Here is a 14,542-nt window from a genome sequence, read left to right as displayed (position 1 = left end):
CATCCAATCAATGCCTCTACAATTTTGAGGTGTATGAAAATGAAACTGAGTTTTTATATTCATTTGACATGTTATTCTTAATACCTTGTCGGCATATATTTGAAATCCTATTACACAACAATCTGTCATGATGTGCCACCTTTCATGAATTAATGTCCTAACCTGCACCATACGTTTGAGCTCCAAAATTCAAGTCGTCTATATTGTATTTCAAAATTCAAGAAATTGAAATATTTAGAAAAGTTGAAGGGTACATTTGATTTTTGAAGTTGATGCGTATGGGGTCACGGCGTCATGCAATCAGCGATTGGTATTGATTTCATGTAATGTAAGACCTCATAGAAAGGACACAGACTGCTTTATCTCTTGCAGTGCATTCAATTTTTCCAACTACACCCCAATCTCGACACCCACAACAACTAATAAAAGGGAACCCATATTTTTCAATAAAATTATTATCACTATATAAATTTTCTTACACACAAGTTATGACGTATGTTTAAATTCACTGAACGTCTTTTCAAGAATTCGAATATACATTGTGGACTTAGCAACATTCAACCCTAATCGTAAATCATCATGATGTACTGTATACTATGACATAAAGAGGGTAGGAATTGAGAGGCAAACTTTAAAGGAAATATGTATTTTGTGCGTACAACCAACGTGCTGTTCTGTTAAATGCAATGTCCCTTTTAAGACATTCTTAATAAAATACACATAGAATTGTCGCACGCGACCATAAGAAAATAGGAATTCGGTGCCGTCTAACTTAGTAATTGGTTAAACTCACTTAAAAATCGTTAGATCGTATGTATTAATACCAACAACACAATGTCACCAGACAACATCACATACTAATTTCCCTTAATTCTTGAAACTCCATTTTGGTGATGTTTTGAATAGAGGATGAGAGAGGGGGGGAGGGACCAACCCAAGATTTCCTCCTTTAGACAACAAATGTATGGTTAATGTAACCTGGAAGAAGTAATTATGACAGCATTTGTGTTCCCCTCAGTTTGATTTCCTCTTAGTCCAAACAGTCTGTAAAGGTGGCTCTGAATGATCATACTAAATAACTGCTACAACTCAGCACATCCCAATCAATTGCTGTGCAGATGGTGACTCTCAAAATCCCCTAAAACCTCTCTGCAATCCGACAACAACTCCTTCCTCTCATTTCAGAATTGGACACAGAAACAAGAAGAGTCTTTAGTACTCTATATGGAGATGAAGGACAGAATGATGATCGCCACTCTACTGCTCTTCCTCCTGGTCGCCGTGCCAAGCTTTTCCAGAGGTTCTTTCTCTAGGGTGGTATTTGCAGGGAGATTGGATGTGAAAAATAAGGATTCTGAGGTTTATGTAATTGACTACAGAGGTCCAGAGACTCACACCTACATTCCACCACCAAATCGTCGGACAAACATGTCCCCTCATCACAACCCCAAAAGAAATGTAAGAACCAACAATCCTTAATTTCACTACTTTATTAAACTATATATGTAGCAGGTTGTCAACTCGATCTCTTCATGGATACAAAATGAAAGTTTTGTGCTGAAGATTAAATTTGGTTGTTGTTTTTAAAAGGGATGATTTGCCTTTCAGGGGAAGAAAATTCCAGGATGATGCAATGGAGAGTGAAGCAGCAGGATGAGTTGATATTCATATTTGTCATTATGATTGTGGTGTGATTTTGCTTCCAAGCCATTATACAGTGTATTGTAATGAATGAACATCCAATTTGCTTTGCTTTTTATGGAAAATTCTAACCCAAATCATGTTAGTTGAATTTGGGCCTACAGTTCAGAAAAAAAAACCATAACCGGTGTATTTTACTTGCTCCAAACTTGATTTGAGTAAGAATTTTTCTAGCTTTTATTGTGGGCTGACAGGATGGGTTTTTTCTTTCTTTTTTTATTTTTTGACATTTGTAGTTATGATGTTGATAATTACTTCAATTATTGGAAATTTCCATTCAAATTAGGTTTAAAGGAATTATGTAATTCCTTTATTAGTTATTCCTCCGGCTCTTTGATTGATTTTGGAAAGTTCCTCCTTAAATTAGGTACGATTAAAAAAAATAATTAATTACATGATAAATTTATTATATTTTCATATCATTAGTTCATATTTGATTAAATCTGATCTATATAACAAAATTCCTCAACTTCGTTATCAACTAGACATATAGCAACGAAGAGAAAAAGTCAAAAACTGGTGCTAATATACTAAGTTATCTTTTGAGAACTTAATTATACAAACATAATTTGTTATTAACTATAACTTTTCCAAAAAAATAAAATCACGCATAACACAATTTTAAAAGTCATGGATTCGAACTCCTTGATATGCGTGGAATATTGTTTTTATTACTTAATAAGTGTTGTTTCTACTGCATAGTAGGTATTGTCTACTGTAATAGTATGTGTTGTTTAGATTTAATTTATTCGATGAAGATGTAATTTTCGTAATAATCTTTGTTAAATGCTGATATTCGACATGAATAATTATAATTGATATATTTTATTAAAAAATGAAAAATAAATAATAATTATTAATTACTACAAGATACAAAGGCTGTCGACATTCAGAATTTTTTGTCCTTTTCTTTTATGATAATAATTATATTAATATCTCAACAAATTAAAATAAAATAATGGCAGTAAAACGATAGCTAATTTTCATCTAATCAACTCCTTCGCGTCTACGTTTTCTTGAACGCGGTTTTTTTTTTTTATCAACGTCAATAAACATGAGTACTTGAATAGATAAAATACATAAATAAATGCAAGCAAGCTCTGCAAGAAAGGAGAAAACAGATAAGAACGTTTCTTGAGAGCCCCATCTGCCGTTCCCTGATTTATTTTCTCTAATTTCAAGCGAGTATAGAGGGACACAAGTTTTTGTAATTCTTGTTTAATATTTACCTGTGCAAATGGCAAATTCTGAGGAATCAAATCCTCTTTTACCAAACCAAGAACTGGCATCAGGGGAAAAAGATGAAAAGAAATCGTCCAACGCCAAGAACGGTGGGCCGCAGCCTCATCCGGCGGTTCCGATGGGATGGACAGCTGACGGGCTGCCGGTGGGTGAGATCATGATGGAGAAGTCCCAGTGGGATTCCGGCATCTTCTCTTGTCTTGGAAGAAATGATGAGTTCTGCAGTAGTGATCTTGAAGTTTGTGAGTTTTTTGTTTCCTTTTGTCTTTCTCTTTGCTGAATCGTTTTCCTTTCAGGTCAAGATTTGATTTCTATGCATTGGAGTCTTGATTATGTATAGTATTAGTTCTGGATGATACTAATTTTGCCTTGGACAGTATTAGTTCATCTTTTGGTCTTTGTAGTTGCACTTTGACTTGATAACTAAGAATTTGTAGATCTCCTGTTGTGGAATCAGTTGATTTCATTCTAAGAAGCTAATTAGTTATGCAGTTTATAACTTGGATGAAGTTTTTGGTTGGCATAATCTTATGAACATTCTGTTAATTTTGCATTCTGTATCTAGAAGTGTGAAGGTTGTAGTGTACTGGATACTCATACCACTCTGTCTGTCTCTTTTTGCTGATTCGATTTGGATGAAGGTTATGAAAGCATTCTTATTGTTTTAAGTATATTTCTCGAGCTCGAACATATATTGTATTGTGATGCTGCTCTAATTGTTTTTTTCACCGTATTTTATTTCTTTGGGTGTTTGATGGTTCTAATATTGGGCAGGTCTGTTGGGTAGTGTGGCCCCTTGTGTGCTCTATGGAACCAATGTTGAGAGACTTGGATCTGCTCCCGGCACTTTTGCGAATCACTGTTTGCCATACACCGGCTTTTACTTAATGGGGAATGCCTTTTTTGGCTGGAACTGCTTCGCTCCCTTGTTCTCTTTTCCCACCCGTACGGCTATCCGCCGGAAGTTTAACCTGGAGGTTAGTTCTTTTATTAAATTTTCCACCTTGTGCAGCTCTATTGTCATGTTAAGATTACAAGGCACCAATTGGTATTGCCTGTTTGAAGGGGCAAAAATTAAAATTTCAAACTTGTTATTTTGTGGTTTCCATTATCTGGTATCACTCTACATGGAAATCTATGTTATTAGCAGTATGCTATCTGCGGGCATACCTTCAGCACATTTCAGTAACTGCCGTCTGTGAGACAGTTAGTATTATCGTATTTTGTGAATTTCGCCAATTCACTTGAGGGAGAAAGTGGGAAAATAATTTCAACCAGTAGGAGAGACAAAAGAGATTATATGGCATGTTACATGTTTCTTCTGATTTATTTACAGTGCTGAAGTTTTTGAAATTCAACTGTTCCCATTTGTCTAATTCGTCCGCCTATCTTGATAACTATCTCTTTTCTTTTTATTTAACATTGTCTTCTTGCTATCACTAGTTTTTGCAATATACCTTCTTTTATATTCCCATGTCGAGGAAATGGAATTGAGATAAAATGGAGGAGACTGGGGCAGGGGAAGTCAAATGAATGTCTTACTGAGGTCTCACTTAGGCTATGACTGTAGTCAGTATTTTAAGCACCCTTTTTGTGAGGGGAAAGATTTTGGAGGAAAGAGTCCTGTCCACTTTTCGTATCAATAGCTTATTGGATCTTGTATGGAAATTGGAACACAAAGAGTAAGTCTGCACCATCTCTGCATTGGCTTCCAGTTGACCATCTTACCAGTTTTACCTGATATCTCGCTGTTGTAAATCAAGACAACGTGGTGTTCAATATATGAACTTGATCATATAAGATGTCCTTATATGTAAATGAATTTTGTTTCATTTATATGACAGGGAAGCTGTGAGGCGCTTGCTAGATCATGTGGGTGCTGCGGAAGCTTTTTGGAGGATGAGGTTCGGCGTGAGCAATGGGAAACGGCGTGTGATTTTGCTACCCATGTCTTTTGCCATGCATGTGCTCTTTGTCAGGAAGGTCGTGAAGTTCGTCGTAGGCTTCCTCATCCTGGCTTCATGAATACTGAACCAGTGTTCGTCATGGTTCCCCCTGGTGGACAGGCTATGGGCCGTGGAGTGTAACTACTATTTTATGGTGGTTCAGACAAGCTCTGGACTTGTGTAATTGTGTGCTGAGAACTTCCGTTAGACTGCGTTATGTGATTTGTGGTTTAGTCTGCATAACTCGTTTATCGGCAGCCTGGGACGTTGAGGCTGCATTAGTTACTAGTTTTTGTTGAAAAATACAGATAGAAGCAGTTCTTGGATGTCCATGTAATAAGGTGATGGTAGACATGGTCTTTCTTTTGTGAAATGTGATTTCAAAATATAAAGGACACGATAATGCTTGCAAGTTAATGGTGTAATTCCAAGCTGATGAAGTCTTATTTGACACTTGGATGCCAATTTTTATCAATTGAATTATTGAGCATTTGTAATTTTTTTTATTTTTGGGGTGCCATATCGACATTGTTGAATACAAGAAAATCAAATTAATTACTATCATCATGAAATGGATCCATCTTGTGGTTACACTTTTGTTTCCAATACAAGAAGAATGGCAATGCTCCCCTAATCGCTGGCAGAACTCTTATTGTGTTCTAATTTAATACGCCTCATTTCAGGAACCCCCGGTATTAACCCGGTTTTGCTTCTGGTGGATGATTTTTGTTCAATTGAAAGCTTTCGGAAAAAGCAGTAGGGCTAAAATTGAAAGCTTATTACAGAAGTGCATTATTTTGCACAGGTCAAATGCATTTATCGAATCTTAAATCCTTATACAGAAGCACCTCTAAGAAATTTGTATTACTCGCATCACTATTGCCCTTGTCCTCTATCCATAAGTTTAGCAGGCTCTGGCAAACTAGCCCTATTGAGATTTGAAGGTGAGAACTATGAAAGTATGCAGCAAGGGTGAGTAGACTCATACATTAAAATACTGAGTTGAATATAAACAAAATCTACAACCGTCTGACTTGAGAACAAATGCAAAACTATCACGTAAGAGATAAATAGCATTCTTTCTTCTGAGTCAGCTTGCAAAATGACATGGTAGGTTCTAAATATACCGTTCAAGTTTTATATCATTAAGAGTCCTAAAACACTGCAACGCTTGCTAACAAGGTTCTGATTATGAGGTATACGGAAAACAGCAGCTCAATGTGTAAGGGGAACAACCCATGTTAAATCTATTCTCCTGGTGCTGAAATGCCTTGCTTCAGTCTTTCCCTCTTCATCTTCTTCTTTGAGATGGGCTTCTTTTTCTTTGGAGGAACAGTTTTTTGGGCATACATGTACAGCACATAATTCCCAACAAGGAATAACAAGAGCAGCCCACCGACAAGAATTAAGACTATCAATCCTGGATTGAATCCTTTGGCTTCAACATTCTGGGCCACTTTTTTCTGTTGACCCAGCAGGTGAAACATATAAAAGGATTGGTGAAAAGCTAGCACAAGGCGGATGAAGATAACAAAAGATGATTGAATGTATCTAATCATGAAACCACCTAGTTTAGGTGAGCTACAGTATGAATGAATCATATTATTGCCAATAGCATGCATCAGTTGAGCAAAAGCATGTCTACATGCTTCCTGGAGAAGTACATCATATCTTTTGTGGATAAGTATTACAAAATAAAAGAAATGTCAAGTGCACAAATATGATATCTGTTATTTGTATATGCAGCTCATTAACTTTGAAGAAAGAACAATGAGCATGCATCCAGGTATAAAGTACAGCAAATTCTTAAAATAGATCAAAACAGATGAGCAACTTTCAATGGTCAATGCTGCATGCTGCAATCACTTTAGCATACAGTCTACAGCTTCATGGAAAATCATTCCTTTCTATTTACTATTTATCAGCAGCAAATGTCATTCTTCACATCTCTTGGCACACTTTTGTAAATTAGTTTACCGTAGGGATCATAACCACTACATTGTCCCTCCATTTGTTCTTGAAGGCTGGTTTGAGATTGTACTTAAGAACAAACACAAATCATTTGTTGCATAGCAACTGTAGACTATCAGGTTCTGCCTGGCACCACGACATGAGGCACTCTATAGGTACTACATCACTTCCCAATTAAAATCATGTTGAATATCTTGCAACACAATTCAATTGTCTCATACACATGCAGTCAATACAACATTTTTTTTTCTTTTTTATCTTAATACCAACAGGCAAATAATAGTGTGACATGAAAATTCTCAAAAATCTAGACCTAAACACAAGTTTACTAACTCATTAATTTTCCGAATAAGCCATAGTTTATCCAAAAAGAGAGAGTATACACATCTGCATGTTATAGAAATGTGGAGCTGAAAAATATATGGGAAATACAACATGAACAGAATGATAATGCATGGCATTAAAACTAATTTTCAAAATGAGAAACAAAATTACGGGAAGGAAAAATGAATTCTGATATTACTCTTTCATTTTCATGCTCTCAGCACCTCAACCATAATTTTTTACTTAATCCTCATTTCCTTAAGTATGATAGTGTAGATAAAAGAAATCCTCTCTAGATCATCAGGCCACTCATTCGAATAACGAGTTCAAGTGACATTTAACTGTTTTTTCCTGATATCAAATGCATGAAGGAAAAAATTAGCATAATATATCACAGCCAACATCCAGAAATTCCGAGCCAGAAAGAAACGTATACACCCTGTTTTGGCGCAAAAACCCACAGATCACAGAACGAGAAAACTAAAATCGACTCCAAAACAAACAGATCTATTCAAAAATCCAATTTAGAATTCAACTGAGGTCTAAGGAAAAAGAATGTACCATTCGATCGAACGACGGAGGCGATTGATCTTCAAAATCTCCTTCAATATCCATCGCGCTTTTCAGGTGAAAATTCTACAGAAAGAAAAGAGAAGAGAAAAAAGGAATAGAGAAATTGATGAGCTGAAAAGGAACGAGATTGACTAATTAGTTCCAGTGTGCGTGAGATGAGGGTCTTAAATTGGAAGTGTTGTTTGTTATTCAGTAACAGATCAGGCGCAATTTTCACATTTAGTCCTTTATCTTTTCCATATTTATGAATTAACCCATGGCCTTTGTCTCAATCCAAACAAGCCTGTTGAACATGTAAATCTTTTACCCAAGGCCCAGGCCCAAGACCAATATAAGCCCAATCCAAAGCCCAATTTATTACAGCATTTTTTCGAGTTACAAATAGCCCAATAATAATGTTAGTCCTGCCATAAAAAAAAAAAAAAAAAGAAAAGGACGAATTGATAATGCATTTAATAATCTCTTAAACAATTAGATATTCAATCAAATTTCAATTAAAAAAAATTAAATAACACAATAAATAGATTTTTTTTCTCCAATAATCAATGTAATAAGTCAGTCATAGATTAAAAGAATTTGATTTTGTATAGGGATGGACAAATACAAATTTCTAATGTCGGTAACTTTTGACGTGCAATTTTTTCACATCCCATCAAAAAAAAAATAATTCTTTTTACACGCTTTTGAATTTAATAACAAAATAAAAGATCTTAAATTATTTAAACATAATGACATAAGTATAATTTTTGGTACACAATGAATAATTAAATAATCTCTAAAATCTCATACTACAAAAGGTGTGAGATGAATTGAGGAAGTCAATGTCATAATATGCTCTAAAAAGGAAAAGTCATAATCAGATGGTCATGAGTCTTATGACTTTTATACATGAATAACACAGCTATATAGAGACCCCACCCCTTAACGTTCCAAAAGAGAACAGTGGGCATGTGAAGTTGTAGCAGTTTCCATAGTGTTTGACACAGCTGCACGAGATTCCCTGATGGGTCTTGTTTACATGTGGCTTTGGCTCCTTCTCCCTTCTTTTTTAAGGAACAATATCTTGTTAACAAGAGATTAAGGTTAGTAATTCACAAATTGTGGGTGTGGATATATGCTCATTTTTATCTATAATCATGCCATCATTGAACAAAACTACCATACACCACCATTAATGCAACAGGGTTGACGATAAAATTCACACTATTTGATATACAATTTATATGTGATATTGATAGGGGTATAACAATCAAAAGCATTGAAATGTCCAAATTCCCTTTCAAAGGCATGAAAATCTCAAAATCGGATGATCATCCGCATTTTTTTAGTGATCTGACCAGCATGACTCGGTGATCTGAATTACTTGTCGTGGATACTTAGTCCATCTGACGACTACTTGATCAACACGTGGACCGTACGAACTCTGACATATGAACTTTTGTAAATACGTTGGGCATTTTTTATGTTGAGATTGAATTCTATTCTCTTTTATAACCTCGAATAGATCCGATTCTGACTTTATGATCAGACAGTCTTTTGAGAACCACCTTAACTAATCTAACTTTATGTTGCTAGTGGGTCCAACGACAGCAACTGGAGCCTACTAAACAAGAGTTTTCGGTTTGGATATGGAATGATTGGGTAGAGTTTTGGAAAAGCCCAAGGAGTAGAAGGATGGGGATTTTGTCCATGTTTGAAGATCTAATGGAACAACAAGACAAGACTTGAGTTGAGAAGCAAGTTGAGCGGCATTATTGTTAGGTTAGGCTGCAAGTCGCCTTCGACATTATAATTAGAAACAGTGTGTGCAGGTCGAGCTGGATGCTGGGCCATCAACATGCTTCTGCCCAGGAAATGTCAATATTTTGTATGCATGTTGAGATGTAAACACAAACATCAAAATTATTTGAATACTCCCGTGCCAGATTTACTTACCCTCATCACCACTTTCATCGTCCTGTATTTGACTAATCAAAATTTTCAAAAATCCACAACTTTAAATAGAATGGAAAACTAGCTTTCAGTATCTTGAAAGAAATGTGTAAACTTTAATATTAAACCTTCTCTCCAGAATGGAAAAATAGCCCACCAAAAATATTGGGCATCAAGAATCTTCCACCAAAATCCACAATGTCTACCAATACATATGCCTTTCTTCCCCCAATTATATCACTTGTACACTTTACCAAACCTCTACTCAAACTCTTTGTGCTTCCTTTTGACTCTTAGGTTACTTAGGAAAGCAACCACCCACCCACCTTTCCACAACCAAAAATCCATACAACTCAATGCCAAGAATATGAGTACACCATTCCATTGTCCCCCTCTCTAAAGTGGGATGGATAAAGGTTGATGTATTTAGGAGTTAGGATGACGCAATTTGCAATAGTAATGAATAAGCCTACGAGTCATTGTTGTTACATACACACAGTTTGATAAATGAATGAATCTATAGAAGTTAAAAAATAATAAGCAGGCGATAACCCGAAAAATCTCGATTCTAATCCACGTTTCGAAATTTACCGATCAAACCAAGTCTAGACTGCCACCGCCGCCTGTGAAACTGTTTTCCGAGGACGAAGTGGATATTGTGATCATGGCATTCAGATCAGATACACTGTCTTGGAGAGTCATTAGTAGGTCCGATGTGCTAAAACTCATAGTTGGCTTTGTTCTTGGGACCATTGGAACTTCGGCTTCACCCACCAGCATTTGGACCACGCACCTCATTGTCGGCCGAGCCATTGGATCCGGGTGCGAACAAGCCAGCCCAACCAATAGCACCCTCCTCATTTCTGCCTCGTCGAACTCATTCCCGAGTCTCGGGTCAGCCGCCACCATCAACCTCCCTTCCCGGTGCAAACTCCAAACCCACTCCACCAAATTACTATTGGCCCCACCTTTCCCCACGCCTACAACCTCCTTCTCAATCGGCCTCCGTCCGCTCGCCACCTCTAGCACCACTGCTCCATAGCTAAAAACGTCGGTTTTATCGGTGGCTCGACCGGTTAACAAGTACTCAGGTGCCAAGTACCCCATTGTGCCTGCAGCCACGGTGGCATCAGGGGACTTGTCGTGCTCAATTTGCCTAGCCAGTCCAAAATCTCCTAATCTAGCATTGAACCCTTCATCCAACATAATGTTGCTAGTCTTGATATCCCTATGAATCACCTGATTTTCACACTCTTGATGCAAATACGCTAAGGCTGACGCAACACCGAGCAAAATCTTGCGCCTATGAGGCCAGGGCAATATCATCCTCGATTCAAACAATGCCTTGTCAAGGCTCCCATTAGGCATCAAATCGTAAACCAATAAACTCTCACCCTTCTCATGGCACCAACCTTGAAGCCTGACAAGATTTCTATGCCTAAGGGTTCCAATTATTGACAATTCGGATAAAAACTCTGTCTTCCCCTGTCCGCTGTGGCTACACCTCTTCACCGCCACAACATCACCCGTGGCGGGCAGTATACCCTTATACACGGTCCCGAAAGCCCCATGCCCGATAATTCGATTAGAATCAAATCCTTTGGTAGCAATGTTTAGCTCTTTGTAGCTGAACTCCTTTGGCATTTTGATCACATCCGAAGCCAAAGTCTCAGATTTTTTCTCACGCTTGAACTTCTTGTTATACAACCATATAAGCGCTAGAGCGCAGAATCCCAAGAAAAATGCACCGGCCGTTACCACTCCGACAACAGCCCCAGGGCCATTTTTGCAGAGCTGGTTGTGACACTTTCCACTACCTTTGTCTTCATGCGACGTGGCATTACTATTGTCAGGCTGAGGTGCTACGGAAGGTGGTGGAGGGTTGACTATATCCGCCGTGGGGTTCATTAAACTAGCCGTTGGTGGCGGCGGCGGAGGAGAACCGGACGGCAGCACGGAATTATAACTCGGGCTTTCGTCAAAGGATGAGCTGAAACTCCACCACTCAACGCTGTGAATTTCTGTACTCCCCTGAGTTGACCCGGAGAACCCCACAAACATGAAATCATTCACTATGTACTGGTTAAGATCGAAAGTGGCGGATATGACGGGGGCTTTGGGCTTCAAGTTGGAATACGAAACGTACACTTTGATCATCCGGGTCGACCCAGAATAATCAACCCACGAGTTCACCAGGTCACCGCTTTTTAAATCAACACCAATAGCGTCCAAATCGGAAACTCGGGTCGAAATCATCGAGTTCAGATCCAAACCCACGTGATTCCCGTTAATATCCTTAAATTCAACGTCCATTAGAGTGTCAAACTCCACCGCCACAACGCCGCTCTGGGCACCCTTTGCGTCCATGATTCCCAGGAACCCCCCAGCGTCGCCAACGTACTCGTCGTCCGGTGAGATGACGAAAGCCAAGCCGCCACCTATAGAGGAGGGGTTCAGATTCGTGACAGAGAACGAGAAGAATGTGGAGAAGCTGGCCGGAGATTGAGTCCCAGGCCGCCGGAACTTGATGGGTTTTGAGTATAAAACTTTCCCGGCGCCGGAGTACGGAACACCGAGATCCCGGGTGAGTCTAACGCTGCCGTTGCTCAAGTGGGCGTCGCCGAGGAGCTTCATGCTTGACAGAGTCAGCGTTCCGAAGTCAAAATCAGTCGCCGCCGTCGAGACATTGCCGGAGGAAAAGCTAAACAAAACAAAACTGGCTACAAGAATGAAACAAAAGTAAAACCCGCCGGAAAATGACGCCATTGTTTGTTGTCTAAATTTCAGAACAACCCATCAGACATTCATTTCCCCCTTCCTTTTGCACCCAAGATGAAAGAATGACTGAGAATCACGTGAAAAAGGGGGAGAAAAACCAGGGAAGAAAAGCTCGGATACTTGAGAACAAAACAATGTAAGGAAAGAAACAAAAAGGATAGAGAAAGAGGGAGAGAACAGTGAGTGTGAATGAAGGTGGTGTGAGAGAGAAAGAGAGAATCCAAAGAGGGATAGAAGGAGACAGGTGGACGCCACGTGTTGATTCCAACGGTAATATTTTTTGCGGGGTCGGTTTGTCATAAAGGAGAGAGTTAAAAAAGGGAAATCGATTTTCGGACAGGACATGAAAGTGTTTTGCAGATTTTATTCTCGCTGTTGCTGTTGCTGTTGCTGTTGCTGCGGTTGTTGTTTTGCCCCTGGTTTTAATTCCGGAATAATTACAGCTTTGGAAATGGGAACCCTAATTGTTTAATTAACTAAACTAATTGGAGGCTGATGCACTGATTAATTATTAATATGCTGATTATGTATCATTTAATTTATAAAAATCTAACCATAAAATTAGCAAGAATGATGAGCAGAGAGGAAACAATAATTAGCATGAAAAATTAGGAGGTATGATTTGAATTAGGGAATGTAGAAACGGGACCTCGAAAGAGGGGGTGGTGGACAAGGAGTGTGTAGTCACCCCTCCTTTCCTCATTCTTTTTTCTTGGTAAAACAAATGAAGATAAAGTTGGCAATAATTGGGTGGACCAAAAACAACACAAATTCCTCTTAATTCATCACATCATATGCCCTCCCCATCTCACTTCCACACTCAATTCCACATATACATCAATTTTATCTTTGCCTAAAATATTCTTTTCCTCATTTATATAGCTGATCACGTATATTTTCACCTTTATAAGAGTAGTTTGATAAAAATAAAATAAAATAATTATTTAACCTACAATAAATTAAATATAATTAAATTGGGCATAAATATAAATTTTTCATTCAAATTTTTATTAATATCAACAAATTCAGTGAATTGTGAGTAATTAAGAGATTTTAGACGACAATAAATGTAAGATGTATAAATGTGATTTCCTAAATCATAAGGAGTATATACTTATAATTAGGGGTGTAATTTTTCCTAAATTTATTGGTCGACAAAAGAAATTTAAAATTATTCCAATAAATTTATTTAGGGATTATATGTGTTGCTATTTTCTTCATAATAAGTATTGAAATTAATTATTGTTGAAGGCGGGCCGTTGCCACTTGGGCTAATTAAATTAATGAATGCGTCTGTGCAATTTCATTTTTTGTTAATGAAGAAGCGATGGATAACCAAAAGTTTGTTCGGTAATTAATTTAGTTTAATACGTTGTGATTGGTATATCGTAGAACATCGATATCAAGTGGATGTGTATTATTCTACTCGGATCCGTAACCGATGTGGGCTAAAATATATATGTGATTTGGGTTAGGCAGTGTTTGTCCAATAATGATCCAAAAAGGTCCATTAACAAGACCCAAAAGAACAGGGTCCAGATCCATCAAAACTCCCCTAGTGCAGGGACAGGTCACCTATAATGCACGGACATTGCGAAAAATTATTTAATAGTGTCTGACACTCCTCGAATTAAAAAAAAAAAGGGACGTGCCCGTGTTTTGGACACATTTTGATTTTTTTTTATAATTTAAAAAAAAATTGGGTTGTCTTTTAGGGGAAAAAAAATCTTAGGCTTAATAAAAAAAAAAGTTTTCACTCATCTTAAACTAAAAATATTATGATGAAATTATTTAGAAATCGAGATGTGTTCACGATAGTTTAACTAATTAAATTATTAAAAAAAAATATTGCTTTTTTAAATAAATTAATTATGTATATTTTTTAAGCCACGTTCGACTAAAAATGTAGGTGTAAGATATGTTCATTTTATATTTTATCTTAATATCTTTTATATTGCATATTTTAATTTTATTAAAAAAATAAAAATATATATTATATATAGCCGTACTGTATCCTAATATTTTTATATTTTTTGTGTTGCTATACTCATGTCCATGCATCATAGCAAGCGACA

The 14,542-nt window shown here is 37.3% G+C and overlaps 3 protein-coding genes and 1 long non-coding RNA gene across 4 annotated transcripts; 2 read left to right on the top strand and 2 right to left on the bottom strand.

The window, feature by feature from the left end:
• Window positions 632-1,991, top strand: LOC110012877. Its single transcript, XR_002288076.1, has 2 exons — window positions 632-1,458; window positions 1,609-1,991. It is a non-coding gene; the product is annotated as an uncharacterized LOC110012877 (long non-coding RNA).
• On the top strand, window positions 2,776-5,379 carry LOC105174329 (cell number regulator 8). Its single transcript, XM_011096390.2, has 3 exons — window positions 2,776-3,185; window positions 3,718-3,920; window positions 4,788-5,379. The coding sequence occupies exons 1-3, from the start codon at window positions 2,939-2,941 to the stop codon at window positions 5,028-5,030; spliced, it is 693 nt and encodes a 230-aa protein (XP_011094692.1). The 5' UTR covers window positions 2,776-2,938; the 3' UTR covers window positions 5,031-5,379.
• On the bottom strand, window positions 5,852-7,909 carry LOC110012816 (DNA-binding protein S1FA-like). The gene is made up of 2 exons (XM_020697750.1): window positions 7,746-7,909; window positions 5,852-6,352 (listed from the first exon to the last, which is right to left on the bottom strand). Exons 1-2 carry the CDS (start codon window positions 7,797-7,799, stop codon window positions 6,137-6,139), a joined length of 270 nt encoding a protein of 89 aa, XP_020553409.1. The 5' UTR covers window positions 7,800-7,909; the 3' UTR covers window positions 5,852-6,136.
• LOC105174328 (L-type lectin-domain containing receptor kinase VIII.1) lies at window positions 10,129-12,762 on the bottom strand. The gene has a single exon (XM_011096389.2). It carries the CDS (start codon window positions 12,453-12,455, stop codon window positions 10,284-10,286), a length of 2,172 nt encoding a protein of 723 aa, XP_011094691.1. The 5' UTR covers window positions 12,456-12,762; the 3' UTR covers window positions 10,129-10,283.

Source organism: Sesamum indicum, linkage group LG11 (assembly GCF_000512975.1).
Source record: "Sesamum indicum cultivar Zhongzhi No. 13 linkage group LG11, S_indicum_v1.0, whole genome shotgun sequence".
Taxonomy (NCBI): Eukaryota; Viridiplantae; Streptophyta; class Magnoliopsida; order Lamiales; family Pedaliaceae; genus Sesamum; species Sesamum indicum.
This window is presented reverse-complemented; position numbering and strand designations above follow the sequence as displayed.

Bases quoted from the DNA above. Each gene is read 5' to 3' on its own strand.
- LOC105174329 (XM_011096390.2), top strand. From the start codon at position 2,939: ATGGCAAATTCTGAGGAATCAAATCCTCTTTTACCAAACCAAGAACTG. The intron at 3,186-3,717 runs GTGAGTTTTTTG...AATATTGGGCAG, and splicing joins CAGTAGTGATCTTGAAGTTT to GTCTGTTGGGTAGTGTGGCC. The intron at 3,921-4,787 runs GTTAGTTCTTTT...TTTATATGACAG, and splicing joins GCCGGAAGTTTAACCTGGAG to GGAAGCTGTGAGGCGCTTGC.
- LOC110012816 (XM_020697750.1), bottom strand. From the start codon at position 7,799: ATGGATATTGAAGGAGATTTTGAAGATCAATCGCCTCCGTCGTTCGAT. The intron at 6,353-7,745 runs GTACATTCTTTT...CTGGGTCAACAG, and splicing joins CTCCGTCGTTCGATCGAATG to AAAAAAGTGGCCCAGAATGT.
- LOC105174328 (XM_011096389.2), bottom strand. From the start codon at position 12,455: ATGGCGTCATTTTCCGGCGGGTTTTACTTTTGTTTCATTCTTGTAGCC.